This window comes from Alternaria burnsii (genome assembly GCF_013036055.1).
Source record: "Alternaria burnsii strain CBS107.38 chromosome Unknown 732, whole genome shotgun sequence".
Lineage (NCBI taxonomy): Eukaryota > Fungi > Ascomycota > Dothideomycetes > Pleosporales > Pleosporaceae > Alternaria > Alternaria burnsii.
Window position 1 is genome coordinate 961,824 of NW_024066113.1, and position 14,085 is coordinate 975,908.

The window sequence follows — 14,085 nt, forward strand, 5'->3', positions numbered from 1 at the left end:
ATCTCGGTGGTAGAGGAGAATGTGATGCGCAAGGCTGGCAGGACAGGTACTCGTCGGTCGGACTCCGAGTCATTGGACTAACTATTGGTGCAATATGATTACTCATGGACCAGGTGTAGTCGCTTGGTATGGCTGGGTCAACATTGCATGAAGCTGGTAGGGAAGTCGCTCATCCTCCCGTCTGTCCCCCTTATTGACCAGGGGTGCAAGCGGCGTGGTACGGAGGAACCACCAGTCTTCATCCGGTATCGATTCTGGTGATGATTCAGCTGATCTCTTGTGACGGGTCACAAGAACGAGGGACAACGATGGCTGCGCACATCTACTTCATGGCAAGCCACGGCACACCACTCACTGAAGCGCGTCGAGCAACGAGTCGTGGTCTTAAGCGGTCGATTCTTCTCGGTAGAAATCCGCCATGCCCTCTTTCACAGCCTTTCGGAGTTGCGCACCCGCTCTGCCCAGTTCCCCACCACCTTTGGTTGCCTGCTCCAGACCTGCGATGATTGCAGCCTCAGCTCGGTCTCGAAACAATCTTTGCCGATCTTCACGGTCTTCATACATCTCTGCTTCTTCGTCTCTGGCAGCACCAAATAGGTTCAGATGCGCGTAGGCGTTCGATCGTTCGGAAAGCACGTGATGCTGCGTATGCCAAAGCGGAAAAGTGTTGTCGCTGAGGCCGATAGAAGCAGCTGTCTGAGCATGAGAGAGCCCGGTGCGGAGGAAAGAAGTCAACGCATTCATTTGCTTGACTTGCATCTTCGTATCGGCCTTTCCGTACGATTTTCCAGACGACCATTTGCTCGATGCTTCACTTTGCCAACCAAGCAAAGTGAGGAAGCATTTGAGCATCTTCACCCACCCTCCAGCACAACTGACAATTTCATCGCCTGTGACCACAAGCAGCCATTCCAGCACCTCGAGGCCAAATACACGGATTTCAGTTGCTAAGTGCGTCATTGCAGCTCTTGTGTGCAGTAGCAACTGATCTGCGTGGCTAGCGATATCGATTGGTGGCAGACTTTGCAGAAGCTTGAGTAGTTGCTGACGAACATTATTTGATCCGTCCAAAATGAGCTTTTGTGCCACGGGAATGATGACAGACGAAGGTTGCGGTAATGGAGCTGTAGGTGGGTTGTTTGTGATGGCTGATGTTAAAAAGGCCAAGGATTCTTTCCGCTGTGCATCTGACTTGTGATTTAGTAGACCCAGGTGATGAGCGCATTGCGCTTCTAAACTTGGAGCACTGGTAGAAAGTGCTTGCTGCTTGAGAGAAATTGCTGCGATGTGTTAGTTGAGAATGAGAAATTTAGTGTTGTAAGTCTCACATTTGGCTCGGAAGCTGGTATCAGTGCTGTTCGCTGCCTTGGGTCTGGCTTTTCCGACTTTCAATTTTGGTTTCTGTTTTGGTCAGCTCTGTAATTCATAGAGATCCTGTACATGCATACCTGGAAGTCTTTCTTCTTGTTCTCCTTCTTCTTCTTTGAGCTGGCGGTCATGATGTCGGACTATTGGAACCCTGCAGATCAAGTTCGCGACCCTCTGAGTCGAGGACCTTCTCCTTGCGTGTGGAATGTCGAGGAGGTGAACGAAAATCTTCGCGTTAATGATTGAAGACGCGTTTCCTACTGATGAGCGGAAAATTGAAGATCTACAGATGCCGCTAATACCAAAGAGGCATGGGTCATGTAGCTCTTGGCAGGGTCTAGCCGTGGTGGTGTACGACCATGCCATTATTAGCATCTGTAAACAGCGACTGCATCTCTTAGTCTCCATTGTACCTGTTATGCAACATGGCTCAGAACGCTGTATGTATTAGCCAGTACTTGTAGTAGCAGAAAACTAACGACTGCATAGCCAGACGAGACACTTTCGCTACTCACTCGACTGAGCCAAAAGCCTGGCGTTCAGAGCACCCTGATTCTGTCGCGCGAGAACGGCACCATAATACGCACTTCGGGCCTCATATCAAATAGCTCGTCGGCGAATCCAAACAGCACTCTACCGGCATCCGGGGAAGCTGCATCCGACAACTACTCGAACGGCAGGAAAGAAAGTGGGATACACAGCGCTGAAGACGTTGCGAGCATGGTCTGGTCATTCTTGACAGCAGCAGGGAGCCTCGTAGACGAGCTGGACAAGGATGATGAGGTCAAGCTTCTCCGACTGCGGACAAAGAAGAACGAACTGGTCATCGTGCCAGGTATGTTCCCCGCACATGCAGTGGTGGGGCTTATGCTAACGTCTCCAGATCCCAAGTTCATTCTCGTCGCTATTCACGATACACCTCCAGCATAGGCCATACTACCAACTCATCGCACATGTTTCCCGATCCCCGCAAGCGTTATGATACCCAGTCGTTCTGATTTGAATACAACAAAAACCTCAATTACCAATGAGACTCACTAATCTCCACTGCGTTCACATCCACACCGTCCTTGAACCATCGTTCTACGCGAATCTCAGTCGATGTTTCCGCCTATACATGCAAGCTTGAAATACTCACGGGTTTCACCAATCTCGATATCGTTACCGCTCATCTGCCGCTTGCGCATCTTCCCGTCTTCTGCAAATGTCCAATCCTCGAGACCATAGCAACGCTTCCACTTCATGCCGTCATGGGCATCTTGGAACTCATACCAGAATTGCACGGCGATTTTGTTGTCAGTAAAGGCAAATAGTTCTTTGCGCAGCTGGTAATTCTTCTCCTTCTCCCACTTCTTTGTTAAGAAGTTTTCAATCTCCGCCGTACCAGAGAGGAAAGACGATCGATTGCGCCAAATACAGTCGGGTGTATAGGCTTGTGCGATTGCCTTGGGATCCCTGGCATACTTAGCAGGCATGAGGTAGTTGGTCACAATGCTGCATACTGGCCATTCCAGAGGTCCTGTGCCTTCTTGACCTTGGCATGGGCGGATTGTTGAGTAAAAGGTGGTACGAGTGACATATTCGGAATGAGCAAAGCTAGACAGATTCAGACAGATTGTAAAAAGAATCAATTGCAGATCATCAAAACAACAAAGACGATCACTGTGAAGTTGAGTCGTGCTGAGTGAGGAGATGCCGCTCGATGGATGCCTCGTATCGGCACTTCGGCATGCGCTTACATGCATCCCCGTGGAAAGAAGCTCAGTTACTTCGAAATGGACATCGAGCATTTAGACCTCCGAGATCTCGCCTAAAGAGGATCAGAGGACATACAGCCAGTGCGAGTAGAACGTTGGTCCGACGAGTGAAAACACAAGCTCTACCGAGGAAGAAGATTCTGGAACTGGAAGAAGCAATAGAGACGCTCAGTTGTACACCGACCAATCGCCGAGGTCCAGACATGCCAGCATCTGTGTCCAATCTTGGAGAACAGAACAGGGTGTGGTTGGCGAGTGCCAATAGATAGCTTTCATCAATAAGCTTCTAAATGTCATCAACCACAACAGGTCGCATCGAGTCCGTAACATCAGCGCCCTATCCATCTGCTCAGTCAGGTACACGCCCAGACGCCTGTCTAATAGGCCAAAAAGATTTGTCAAAGATACCCTGCATTGTCAGAATGCGTTGGCTGGTACCTGGCGTCATACGCCATACGCCTCGGCCGGGCGCATGCCGGAGCTGTGCCCCACTACGAGATCTCGAAGCTTCAAGCTTGGGAAGCAGGCGGGTGCCCCTCCAAATAACTAATCGGCGTAGTCCACAATAACAAGTCACTTTCCCTCACCTCACTCTGCCGTTTAATTTCCAACTCCTCAATCGACATAACCTTTTACACAAAAACACCAATCAATCAATCATAATGGCTCCTCTACAAGTTGGCGACAAGCTCCCCGAGGGCGTCAAGTTCGAGTAAGTGCAGTCGTATCGAGCTCCGCTCACCATCGAAGCTTTTGGGGTTTATGCTGACATTGTATTTTCTCCGTGCAGATGGGCACCCATCACCGACAGCGACCCTACCGTCTGCGGTCGTCCCCAAGAATACGATGCCAGCAAGGAATGGGCGGACAAGAAGGTCGTTCTCTTCTCCGTTCCCGGCGCCTTCACCCCAGGCTGCCAAGCATACCATCTCCCTCCGTACATTGCAAAGGCCAAGGAGTTCAAGGAGAAGGGCGTTGACATCATTGCTACCATTGCAAGCAACGACAGCTGGGTCATGAACGCCTGGGGCAAGGTCAATGGCGTCAAGAACGACGATGTCCTTTTCCTTAGCGATACCAAGACCTTTTTCTCCAAGGAGTACGGTTGGCCTGCGGGTATGGGCGACCGCAACGGTCGCTGGGCTATGGTCTTCGATCACGGCAAGGTCATCTACGCCGAGAACGAGAAGAGCCCCGGCGAGGTTTCGGTAAGTATCTAGTGGTCCTGAGAGTAATGGTCTGTTCCTAACAATGTACAGGTTTCTGGTGCCGATGCCGTTCTGGCCAAGTTGTAGGCGCTACAAGCTCAGTGGTCGAGAGGCTTTTGCACATGTCAACAGATCTAGCTAGCACCCTGTAGACGAAATACCCAAACAAGAATAATGACAGTGTACAAACGCAGCGTAAATGTGATGTTGTCCTGCCACGTCAGTCGCCCACTTTTATCCATGTAGCGTTTATAGTTATGTTGGAACGATGGGCGGTGTGGGCCAAGGACGGCATGGAATTGGAAGTTCGTATTTGTATTGAATGCTGGTCGAATGCTCAGCCTGGATTGCAACCTTTTCCACAACATGGCTTGTTCGTAGGCATCGATTCTGGCCCTTGACCGTCCTAGCTGCGTCCGCCCGAGTATTCGTAATAAGCCCATATATACAAACGCCGTCATGACTAATGCGCTCAATCAAACTATGCTCTGGTCAGCGTGCGTACACGGGTGTCTCTAGCGTCCAACGTACTGGTGTAAGGAAGGACTCGGCCACGAAACGTGCTCTTGCGTTCAACTAGAAATGTGTCAGCTTCCAGGCCAAAGACGTAGGCCTTGGTTGGCTTACGAAGAGCTTCATTTCTGAGATCTCCTTGTCCACCTCCTCCATGAACTGGATGATGAAGTCGACCAGCTTGTGCTTCAGCATCTCCTCGGTGTGGAAGTTGGTGATGAGGAACGAGATGTCGTAGCCCTTGACTGGCTTCCTCCGCATGATGTAGAAGGACTCGGCTCTTTGGGTCAGGAACCGTGTGAACTTGTGGACCAGGATGTGTTCAATCTCGTCTGCCTGCTTGATCTTGATGCTTATGCGCACACTGTTGATACTGGGCTCGATGTACACGCGTTCCTCGGCGTTCCTCGACACGGTAAGCGGGTTCAGGATGACTTCAGGCGAGCTCGCAGCCTCGATCTCGGGGACATTGTGGCGTTCCGAGGCCTGGGACGCAAAGTTGGAGAGGGAGAGGGCGGCTGTGAGCGACGAGCGCACGCACTGGAGGTACGGGCGGAGTGATTGCGACTGCGAGTGTCAGCGTGAGCATGCGACTGGCCGGCAGCGGCAGGGGCAGCGGCAGGACGGGATAATACCATTGCGGATAGAGCTCAGCACCAGCTCTATGCTATGTTGGAAGGGTAGGGCTGCCGTCGGGGGAGAGCGGGCTGCTATGACATGCCAGTACAGCGAGTTGGCGGTGCCTGCAGCTCGTCGCGCTAGTGGGGTAGAAGCTCCGGGCGGCGGCTCACCTTGGCGCGGCCGTCCTTCCTCATGCTTCCATTAACTTTTGCCCCACGACTGCATTATAAACACTCTCTCGCCTCGCCGCCCCTACCGTCTTCTATACCCTATCCACAGTATAGTTGAGAGCATCATCATGGCGACTATACCAGGTACGCCCAGCGCTGCACCTCCACTCGCAACATGGCACGACTGACCCACACCGTTTGTAGTAATCGTAAAGCACCAGGGCAAGAAGCACGAGGTCGACGTCGACACCACCTCGACCGGCGAGACATTCAAGTACCAACTCTTCTCCATCACCGGTGTCGAGCCAGAGCGCCAAAAGGTCATCGTCAAGGGCGGCCAACTCAAGGATGACGCCGACATGTCCAAGCTGGGCCTGAAGCCAAACCAGACCCTCATGATGATGGGCACGCCCTCGGGTTCGGGCATGGTCATAGAAAAACCAAAGGTCCCTGTCAAGTTCCTCGAAGACATGGACGAGGCGGAAGCTGCGCAGTTGGAGGGCGCCACGCCCGCCGGTCTGCAGAACCTGGGTAACACCTGCTACATGAACTCTACCCTACAGGCGCTACGCTCTATTCCAGAGCTACAAGAGGAGCTTCTGCGATACTCGGACAGGTACGTCTCCTTTCATCGCCCGCATGTGCTTCCACTGACTGTTTCCAGCAACTGCGCCAGCTCGTCCAGTGCCGCACAGCTCAGCCAGTTCGGTCTCGGTGGCCTTGGTGCCTCGACTGATCTTACGGGCTCCCTCCGCGACCTCTTCAAGCAGATGTCCGAGACACAGAATGGGTTCCCTCCACTCATGTTCCTCAACGCTCTCCGAACCGCATTCCCCCAGTTCGCCCAGAAGTCAAAGGACGGCCACGGCTACGCACAGCAGGATGCCGAGGAGGCTTGGTCACAGATAGTTGCGCAGTTGCGGCAAAAGCTGAAGATTACCGACAACGAGACAGGGTCCGATGCAAACAAGCAGAGGGACATCTCTTGGATCGACAAGTACATGGCGGGCAAGTTTGAATCGGTCATGGAGTGCGATGAGCCTGCGGCAAAGGAGGGCGGCGAAGAGCCCGTCCATAGTGAGGACCTCTTCTTCAAGCTCAATTGCCACATCAACGTCGAGACAAACCACTTGAGGGACGGTTTGGCTGCTGGCCTGAAGGAGCAGATTGAGAAGCGATCAGACGTCTTGGGCCGCAACGCGCTTTACACCAAAACATCCAAAATCGCCCGTCTACCGAAGCACCTCCCCGTTCACTTTGTGCGTTTCGACTGGCGGAAAGATACCAACAAGAAGGCGAAGATCATGCGCAAGGTTACTTTCCCTGAGGAGTTGGACGCGTTGGAGTTCTGTACAGACGATCTAAGGAAGATGCTTATCCCCATCCGAGACAAGATCCGTGAAGTTCGCAAGGAAGAGGAGGATGTGGAGCGTGCCCGCAAGCGACAGAAGCGTATGAGGGCTGGTGAGGAGAACGACAGTGATCCTCTTGCTCGCAAGGAGCCTCTGCAGAAGAAGAAGGATGCTGCGCAGAAGAAGGAGGACGCTAGCAAGCCGGCTGAGGATACCAAGATGGAGGAGGTGGAGTACAAGACTGACGCTCAGGTTGAGGCGGAACGTGCTGCATCCATCCTCGCTGCCAAGAAGGAGCTCCTCGCTCTCGTAGATCCCAAGATGGGTGCCGACGAAGGCGCTAACCAAACTGGTCTCTATGAACTGAGGGGCGTCATCACGCATCAGGGCGCCAGCGCTGACAGTGGCCACTACACCTCCTTTGTCAAGAAGCAGGGTGCCAAAGATCCTAACACTGGCAAGCGGAAGGCAGAGGACGGAAAATGGTGGTGGTTCAACGACGAGAAGGTATCCGAGGTTGATGCAGAGAGGATACAGACCTTGTCTGGTGGAGGTAAGTGTCCCGGATCGTTCGAGATAGTATTTACTAACATGCTCTAGGCCAAAGCCATTCGGCTCTCATCCTCCTCTACCGCGCCGTTCCTCTACCCGTCATCGATGAGGACGTACAGATGGGCGACTCGTAGGCTGACTCGACATTCTACTTTATGCCTGACGCCTGGCATCTGATGGCCACAGGAAAGCCGAAGCGTAAACGGAATCGGCGCAGCATGTAATGCATGGCATTCGGCGTTGTACGAACTGCAAAGGCAACAAGATGGTACGCTGAGCTTAAGTAACGATGGCATGACTTCAAGACTTTGCATTAATAGACACGATATTAGATTGACAAAGTGCACGTTTTCACGACCATGATACCAGGACTTAGACATTTACCTTAAGCTCTTTGTTATTGAAGCTTATTGATCCAATGGACGTGCTGGTGCCGGCACAACGCTGTTGAGCAAGAGTGTGTCATATGTCAGTATTGGTATTTGCTTGAAGCAACTAATCCCGCAGGTATTCACAAAACTGTATGTCAAGAGAGCACTTCAATAACGATGTGTGTTTCTGTTAGGATCTTCTCTTACAGTTCATGTACAGCAAACCCTTTCCTATGCAGCATGTATACGCAAGAGGAGTTGTGTCATGTTCAGTGTCGGAGGCATATCTCAATATTTCTCGTCCCCTTTCGTCCTCACCTCACCACGCGTACTAGAAGTGCGTCGGAGCCTGCTGCCAAGCTCTTCCAGGGTCGTTACGCTCACCTCGAGGATCGCTCTTTCCTTCTCTTCCGTCTACCACAGCGTTTCCGTCTTAATAAGTTGTGTTACTCGCAAGACGCCGCGATTTCCTGCCTGTATCATTACGCCAGTACGATTGTCAATTCAATGCATTAGGTTTCAACAATATGTTTTACAGTCACGAAGGTGAGCTCGAATTCGAGACCTTAGATGCCAAGAGCAAAACTAACACTCGTAGTACTCACGTCGCGCAAACATGGCGTGGCGACTGTGTGGTATGTCGGAAAGACGTCCAGCTACTCCTTCCCAGTCCTGACAGAGGTGGCAGGATTGTCGCGACGCTTGGCCAGTCCAGCAGCCTAAGGCGCATCAATCGCAAGCAAATCCTCGAGGTTGACGTATCCAAAGCATGCCAGACCATCGTCGATCCTGTGGCGCCAATGGCTCTGCGCCTGCAGAGCAATCTGCTGTACGTTACACCAACATGCCTCCTCTAGAGAACAATCCACTAATGCATGCAGATATGGTGTATCACGCGTATACCTACAACAATGTGGATATATCCTTTCAGACGCGGAGCAAGCGCATAATACGCTGCGGCTGATGCTACGCACAGTCAAGGACACTGCACTTGATCCAGATGCTGGCAAAGCCAGGTAAGCAAACACCATGATTGCACCCTGAGCTCTTCGCTCACCAAGATTTTACAGACCAGAGCAGCTCATCTTCGAGGATGATCCATCTTTTCTTCCCGAGCTCGCGCTCCTCCCTCCAAATTTGCTTTCAGAGCTAGACCACAACTTCAATCTCGACATTACGCGCTCTGGAGACTCCCAATCACTGACTCCATTCGGCTCCCAGCGATCACTATCTACCTCCCATGCTAGTGCTATTGGTAGACTCATCTTGCCTACATCGTCTCCTGTTGTGGCAGGCGAGTTTAGACTCGAAGGCGACGATGGAATGAGCAGTGGTGGTGTGCCAAGTGTCATGGATTCTCGCAACACGATAGAGATCGAAGATCCAGATTTCATGTTCGCAGATGACGGCGAGATCATTCAGTTCTCACCACGGCGTTCGGTGGATAGAATCACAGCTAGAACCCCAGGCGCGACGATGTCTAGCGATGCTAGAACGAGCGCGTGGGCTCCGGAGGAGCACATGAAGGGACATTGGGCTGGTAATCAGGTAAGTTATACTGCGCTCTTTCATATCTTTTCGCATCGCGATATCAGCCACTGGTCTTGCGGTCTGGCCTCGCTGCCCTTACCTGGGCTCAGGATACAGCGACGCACAACCTCACTGCTGCCACCCGAGCCCACTCGGGCGCATGAAGACGTCCTTGTTTGCCTTGTGGTCTGCACCTCTTCTCTCTCCGAATCTCCTCTACCCTCTCACAACTTTCGCTTTTGATCATCGTTACATGTCTCGCTACCTTTGTCTTTCAAGATGGAGACTGACACATACCAGTTTCCTGGTGATCAAGCCGACATGGAATTCCCGATATACGACGACGATGTGGCTGAAGGCAAGGCATTCTCCTCAGCCGGTCAGCAGCAGTCCAGTGCACATTCGGAAGTTGTCGAATCTTCTGACACGTTCGCCGCGCCCATGCACCGACGCCGAGTTCCACGGATTGTTCCTACCGACTCAGCCATTGAGCTTCGTAATAAGGAGTTGGCAGATTGGACAAAGAACTACCGTCAGAACATGAAGGCCGCCGCTCAAAAGAAGACCAAGAGCCACATTGCTGCCCAAGCCAAGAAGAATGCTGAGCACTATGTCTGGGGGTCTGGTATCGGTGGTATTGGTCAACGCATCCTCGGTGGCCAAGGCCCTAGTCCGTTCGACATGTTCATCGGGGACAACCTCTTTGAGTCTATCACTGGCTTAACTCGCAACAAGACAGCTGGAGCAAAGCACGATCGCGATAGTGGTATTGATGATGCTACTCAAGAAGAATCTCGTCGCGTGCGTCAAAAAACCGGTGAACCCGAGATCGGTCGTTCAGCTGACAACGAGGATCTTCCCATACTTGGCGACGATGACATCGCTGTCGAATTACCTCGTGAAGGTGTGTCCGCTCTTGATGATCAGCAGATCTTCTCTGCGATGCCATGGAACGTGAGTGCTTCCATCTGGGGTTCTTCAGCCATACCCCGGAACGGACGCGTGGATGTCATGCACTCTGCTACCCAGGGTAGACCCGGAAGTCGCCTTGTCTCTGCTTCTCCTCTACAGGGTCGTGGGAATCCCATTACCTTTGGGGGATTGAGGAACCTCACGAGCGATGTCGATTACGGTGGTGACGAATTTTGCCTACCAGGCCCCAGCTCGGACTATCCTGAGCCAGTGATTCGAGAACCATCCGCACGCATTCGCGAAGCTCTATCAACAGAAGGTGAGAACTTTCTTACCTTCGTCAACGAACGCATTGTCGAGAAGCGCGAGGGAGTTCAAACACATCCAGAACATATGTCTGATGTGCTTGGAACTGAAGCAGCTGCTGACGTTGAAGACATCACTTTTGAGGAGCTCCTCCCGCCTACTGAGAACACCAAGATTATCGCTTGTCAGGGTTTCATGATGGTGCTTGGACTCAGCTCCAAGGGCATGCTCGACGTTCAGCAGCCGCAATATCTGGGAGATATCGGCGTCAAGCTTACTGAAAAGGCCAAGGCTTTGCGAGTCTTTGCTATCAGCGACATTGAAGAGCCTGATGACGATGAAAATGAAAAGGAGGACGGTATCAACCAAGGCGACGAGGTAATCGATCCACAAGGCATTGCAGAACAGCCGGAGGCGCAAGATCGAGAGATTCAAGAGCATCACTCCATGGACGAAGAAGAAGACCAATTTCATGAGCAGTTCGCCGCTGGCCAGACTGCTCAGGAGGACGATGACCACGACTCGCTGTATGACGACTAAGCTATTTGATGTCATCTCATTCCGGTCAAGTCGGTATGTACTTTGCAATTTACCGTATGTCTTCTCATAAACGAAGCGGTTTTTGCTTTCCATCTTACAGCTAGCTACACAGCACTAAAAATATCGACATTCTACATTTCTCGTTCTTGTTGGTTTGCGTCCTCCCACGTGATTCACTCACATTCACGCACCGGCGTACTCTCTCCTCTCTATATAAACAAGGGATTTCTCCTTCGTACATGGAACAATCAACTCCATACTCTCTTCTTGTTCTACAGTTCTTAGGCGTCAAAGGAGAGCAGGCAGACGGAAAACTATATTCAAATTAAATATCCCAAAACTGCTACCAGGACATTCAACTACATGTCCGCTTGAAAACACTTAAACGTAAAAACTGAAAGGTAACAAGCATGTTATGAAGTGATTGATATATTTGCGAATATGTGGTGGTCGCGACACCGATCTGACCTATGACATGCAGGATATTATGTATAAACATAGTGAAGTGCCAGAAGTGCTGTATTCACGATATCCAAGCTGAGACTCATGAAGCGCTAGTTGACTGCAGCGCAAGCCGAGAATAAGTCGTGGGAGACTTACTGGTTGCAAAGCCGATGGGTGGTCAATGGTGAAGTGACGCGTAGGACGCGATCGCGGAGAACGATCGACATGCCGAGGCCCAGACCACCACGCGCCCTGCATCGTCATTTGCGTTCTGCACGCAACCCTGTGTGCAGGACAGACGGAGCGTTGCAGACCATACCTCAGCCGGGCAACCACGACTACCACTTTCTATCATGTGTGCGCGTATGCTCAGCAGGCATGAACCTGTGATGCAAGAAGTTTGACCCACTCTTGGGCAGGAACGAGCGTTTGAGTTCTCACCGCCGCGTTATCGTCCAACGACAACGACGAAGATGAGTATCCTCGACCTCTAAACACGCGTCATCTTCATTTTCGAAGCCACCATGTCTATGCCATGGCACCTTTTGATAGCTGTCATTATAGCTATAGTAGCAGTCACGTACAGCTATGACCAGTCCATACTTCTCGCTGCGCTCGGTCTAATGCCGTGTCGTCCATCATGCCAATCGGCCGCTTCGAGCACTCATTCTGATTATCCTGGCCATGATTGCGCCGAAAAACCTCATCATTCGAGCTGGACGACATGGTTTCATCCTGATACAGGCGACGTCACAGCAGCCAATTCTGGTCTTGGTGCAGGAGCGGTAACGAAAGATTGGAATATCCTATACCACCTTGGGGGCAATGGACCGTGGGTAGAGAAGGTTATCGATGTTGTTGATGGAGGTATCAAACTACCGAACGGGTGTGAGGTGGAACAGGTCCATATGATGTCTCGGCATGCTGAGCGTTATCCTACGATGAAAGCTGGCAGTACCCAGAAAGCAGTCGTGCACCGTATGAAAGAAAGTGGGAGGGTTTTCACAGGTAACCTGGCGTTCTTCAACGACTGGGAACTCTTTTGGTCTTCGGATGATACCCATCTAGAGCAGCTCACATCCACCGGCATCTTTGCTGGGACACTCAGTTCTTTCACTACTGGTGTTCGTCTGCGCACCCGATACCAACATCTTCTGGAACGTACCTCTCTTGAAAAACATCCCACCAAGTTCTGGGCTAGTGATTCCAACCGTGTCATTGAGACAGCTAAGCACTTTGCTGCAGGTTTCTTCGGCATCGATTACAATATCACCAACAAAGCTATCCTACAAGTCATTTCCGAACATTCCTCACTCGGTGCCGATACGTTGACACCTGGACGAACATGTTTAGCCAACAAAAAAGACGAGATGGAAGGCCAGCGAAAAGGGTATCGTCTGTTGAATGAGTACCGGGCAAGCTACATGCCTGCCATTCGCGAACGTCTAGCCAAGCAGACGGACATGTACTTCGAGGATCACGAAATCTATGCCATGCAAGAGATGTGTGGGTTTGAGATTACAGTACGCGGTCGCAGCGACTGGTGTGACGTTTTCACTCAGGACGAATTCCTCAGTTTTGAGTACGCACGAGACGTTCTGCATTACTACCGTGCAGGTTAGTATTGTCTCCTGTACAACATACATGCGGCACGCACTAACTTCATACACCCAACTTTAGGTCCAGGCCAGAAGTATGCAGCAAGTATGGGGTGGCTGTGGCTAAACGCGACGACGAATTTGCTGGTTGAGGGGCCGGACGCTGGTCCGTTGTTCTTCAGCTTGTAAGCCTCTATTATACCGACTCGTATCTACATAAGCTGATCATAGACAGCAATCACGACGGTGATATCGCACCACTCATGTGTGCGCTTGATGTCATCAACGACGAAGAACATCTGCCCATTACGCACATCGCCCACGACCGTAAATGGCGAAAGTCTCAGGTTTGTAAGTGTCACCCTCCGAACTACATGTGAGACCTATACTGACTTCGTATACCCACTCTTAGCGCCTATGCATGGACGTATCATCTTCGAACTACTTTCCTGCAAGACAGATACTCAATCTTCGCCTGGCAAGTTTGTCAGACTCAACATCAACGACGGTATCACCGCTATCCCGGGCTGCGACAGTGGCCCCGGAAAGAGTTGTCCACTAGCAGAATTTGCCGCCCGAACAAGGAAAAGGGGAGAAGAAGTCGGAAACTTCAACGAGTTGTGTGGGCTGGACGGTGACGCTGCAGAGCGGATCACTTTCCTGCATCAAAAAAGAGAAGTGTAGGACGGAAAGAGCTTGTATTCTAGGTTTTACCTCGCTCATACCACACCCTGAAAGTATACATTGTATTCCGCATTGAAAATTCATAGCGAAAGTAACAATATGTACCTTTAAGGTGGGCTTTCGTTCTTAGGGTACAGCTTAACAAAAACGACATTGCAT

The 14,085-nt window shown here is 51.4% G+C and overlaps 8 protein-coding genes across 8 annotated transcripts; 5 read left to right on the plus strand and 3 right to left on the minus strand.

Annotated features, from left to right (window-relative positions):
* Positions 1-384: 384 nt before the first annotated feature.
* GT037_005793 (rrna processing protein ipi1) lies at positions 385-1,499 on the minus strand (the record flags this gene model as incomplete). The annotated part of the gene is made up of 3 exons (XM_038930840.1): positions 385-1,280; positions 1,329-1,401; positions 1,449-1,499. 3 exons carry the CDS (start codon positions 1,497-1,499, stop codon positions 385-387), a joined length of 1,020 nt encoding a protein of 339 aa, XP_038786529.1.
* A 294-nt stretch (positions 1,500-1,793) lies between these two features.
* Positions 1,794-2,298, plus strand: GT037_005794 (uncharacterized protein; the record flags this gene model as incomplete). The annotated part of the gene is made up of 3 exons (XM_038930841.1): positions 1,794-1,808; positions 1,858-2,203; positions 2,252-2,298. 3 exons carry the CDS (start codon positions 1,794-1,796, stop codon positions 2,296-2,298), a joined length of 408 nt encoding a protein of 135 aa, XP_038786530.1.
* Positions 2,299-2,389: 91 nt separating this feature from the next.
* On the minus strand, positions 2,390-2,947 carry GT037_005795 (uncharacterized protein; the record flags this gene model as incomplete). Its single annotated transcript, XM_038930842.1, has 3 exons — positions 2,390-2,451; positions 2,507-2,823; positions 2,871-2,947. 3 exons carry the CDS (start codon positions 2,945-2,947, stop codon positions 2,390-2,392), a joined length of 456 nt encoding a protein of 151 aa, XP_038786531.1.
* Positions 2,948-3,787: 840 nt separating this feature from the next.
* GT037_005796 (tsa family protein) lies at positions 3,788-4,420 on the plus strand (the record flags this gene model as incomplete). Its single annotated transcript, XM_038930843.1, has 3 exons — positions 3,788-3,837; positions 3,916-4,333; positions 4,385-4,420. 3 exons carry the CDS (start codon positions 3,788-3,790, stop codon positions 4,418-4,420), a joined length of 504 nt encoding a protein of 167 aa, XP_038786532.1.
* Positions 4,421-4,805: 385 nt separating this feature from the next.
* On the minus strand, positions 4,806-5,661 carry GT037_005797 (actin-related protein 2 3 complex subunit 4; the record flags this gene model as incomplete). The annotated part of the gene is made up of 4 exons (XM_038930844.1): positions 4,806-4,814; positions 4,865-4,909; positions 4,961-5,413; positions 5,638-5,661. The coding sequence occupies 4 exons, from the start codon at positions 5,659-5,661 to the stop codon at positions 4,806-4,808; spliced, it is 531 nt and encodes a 176-aa protein (XP_038786533.1).
* A 104-nt stretch (positions 5,662-5,765) lies between these two features.
* On the plus strand, positions 5,766-7,675 carry GT037_005798 (ubiquitin carboxyl-terminal hydrolase 14; the record flags this gene model as incomplete). The annotated part of the gene is made up of 4 exons (XM_038930845.1): positions 5,766-5,781; positions 5,842-6,253; positions 6,302-7,542; positions 7,590-7,675. The coding sequence occupies 4 exons, from the start codon at positions 5,766-5,768 to the stop codon at positions 7,673-7,675; spliced, it is 1,755 nt and encodes a 584-aa protein (XP_038786534.1).
* A 764-nt stretch (positions 7,676-8,439) lies between these two features.
* GT037_005799 (uncharacterized protein) lies at positions 8,440-11,200 on the plus strand (the record flags this gene model as incomplete). Its single annotated transcript, XM_038930846.1, has 6 exons — positions 8,440-8,458; positions 8,511-8,547; positions 8,601-8,741; positions 8,794-8,928; positions 8,983-9,460; positions 9,743-11,200. The coding sequence occupies 6 exons, from the start codon at positions 8,440-8,442 to the stop codon at positions 11,198-11,200; spliced, it is 2,268 nt and encodes a 755-aa protein (XP_038786535.1).
* A 968-nt stretch (positions 11,201-12,168) lies between these two features.
* GT037_005800 (3-phytase b precursor) lies at positions 12,169-13,926 on the plus strand (the record flags this gene model as incomplete). Its single annotated transcript, XM_038930847.1, has 4 exons — positions 12,169-13,261; positions 13,325-13,427; positions 13,478-13,593; positions 13,655-13,926. 4 exons carry the CDS (start codon positions 12,169-12,171, stop codon positions 13,924-13,926), a joined length of 1,584 nt encoding a protein of 527 aa, XP_038786536.1.
* Between the last annotated feature and the right edge of the window lie 159 nt (positions 13,927-14,085).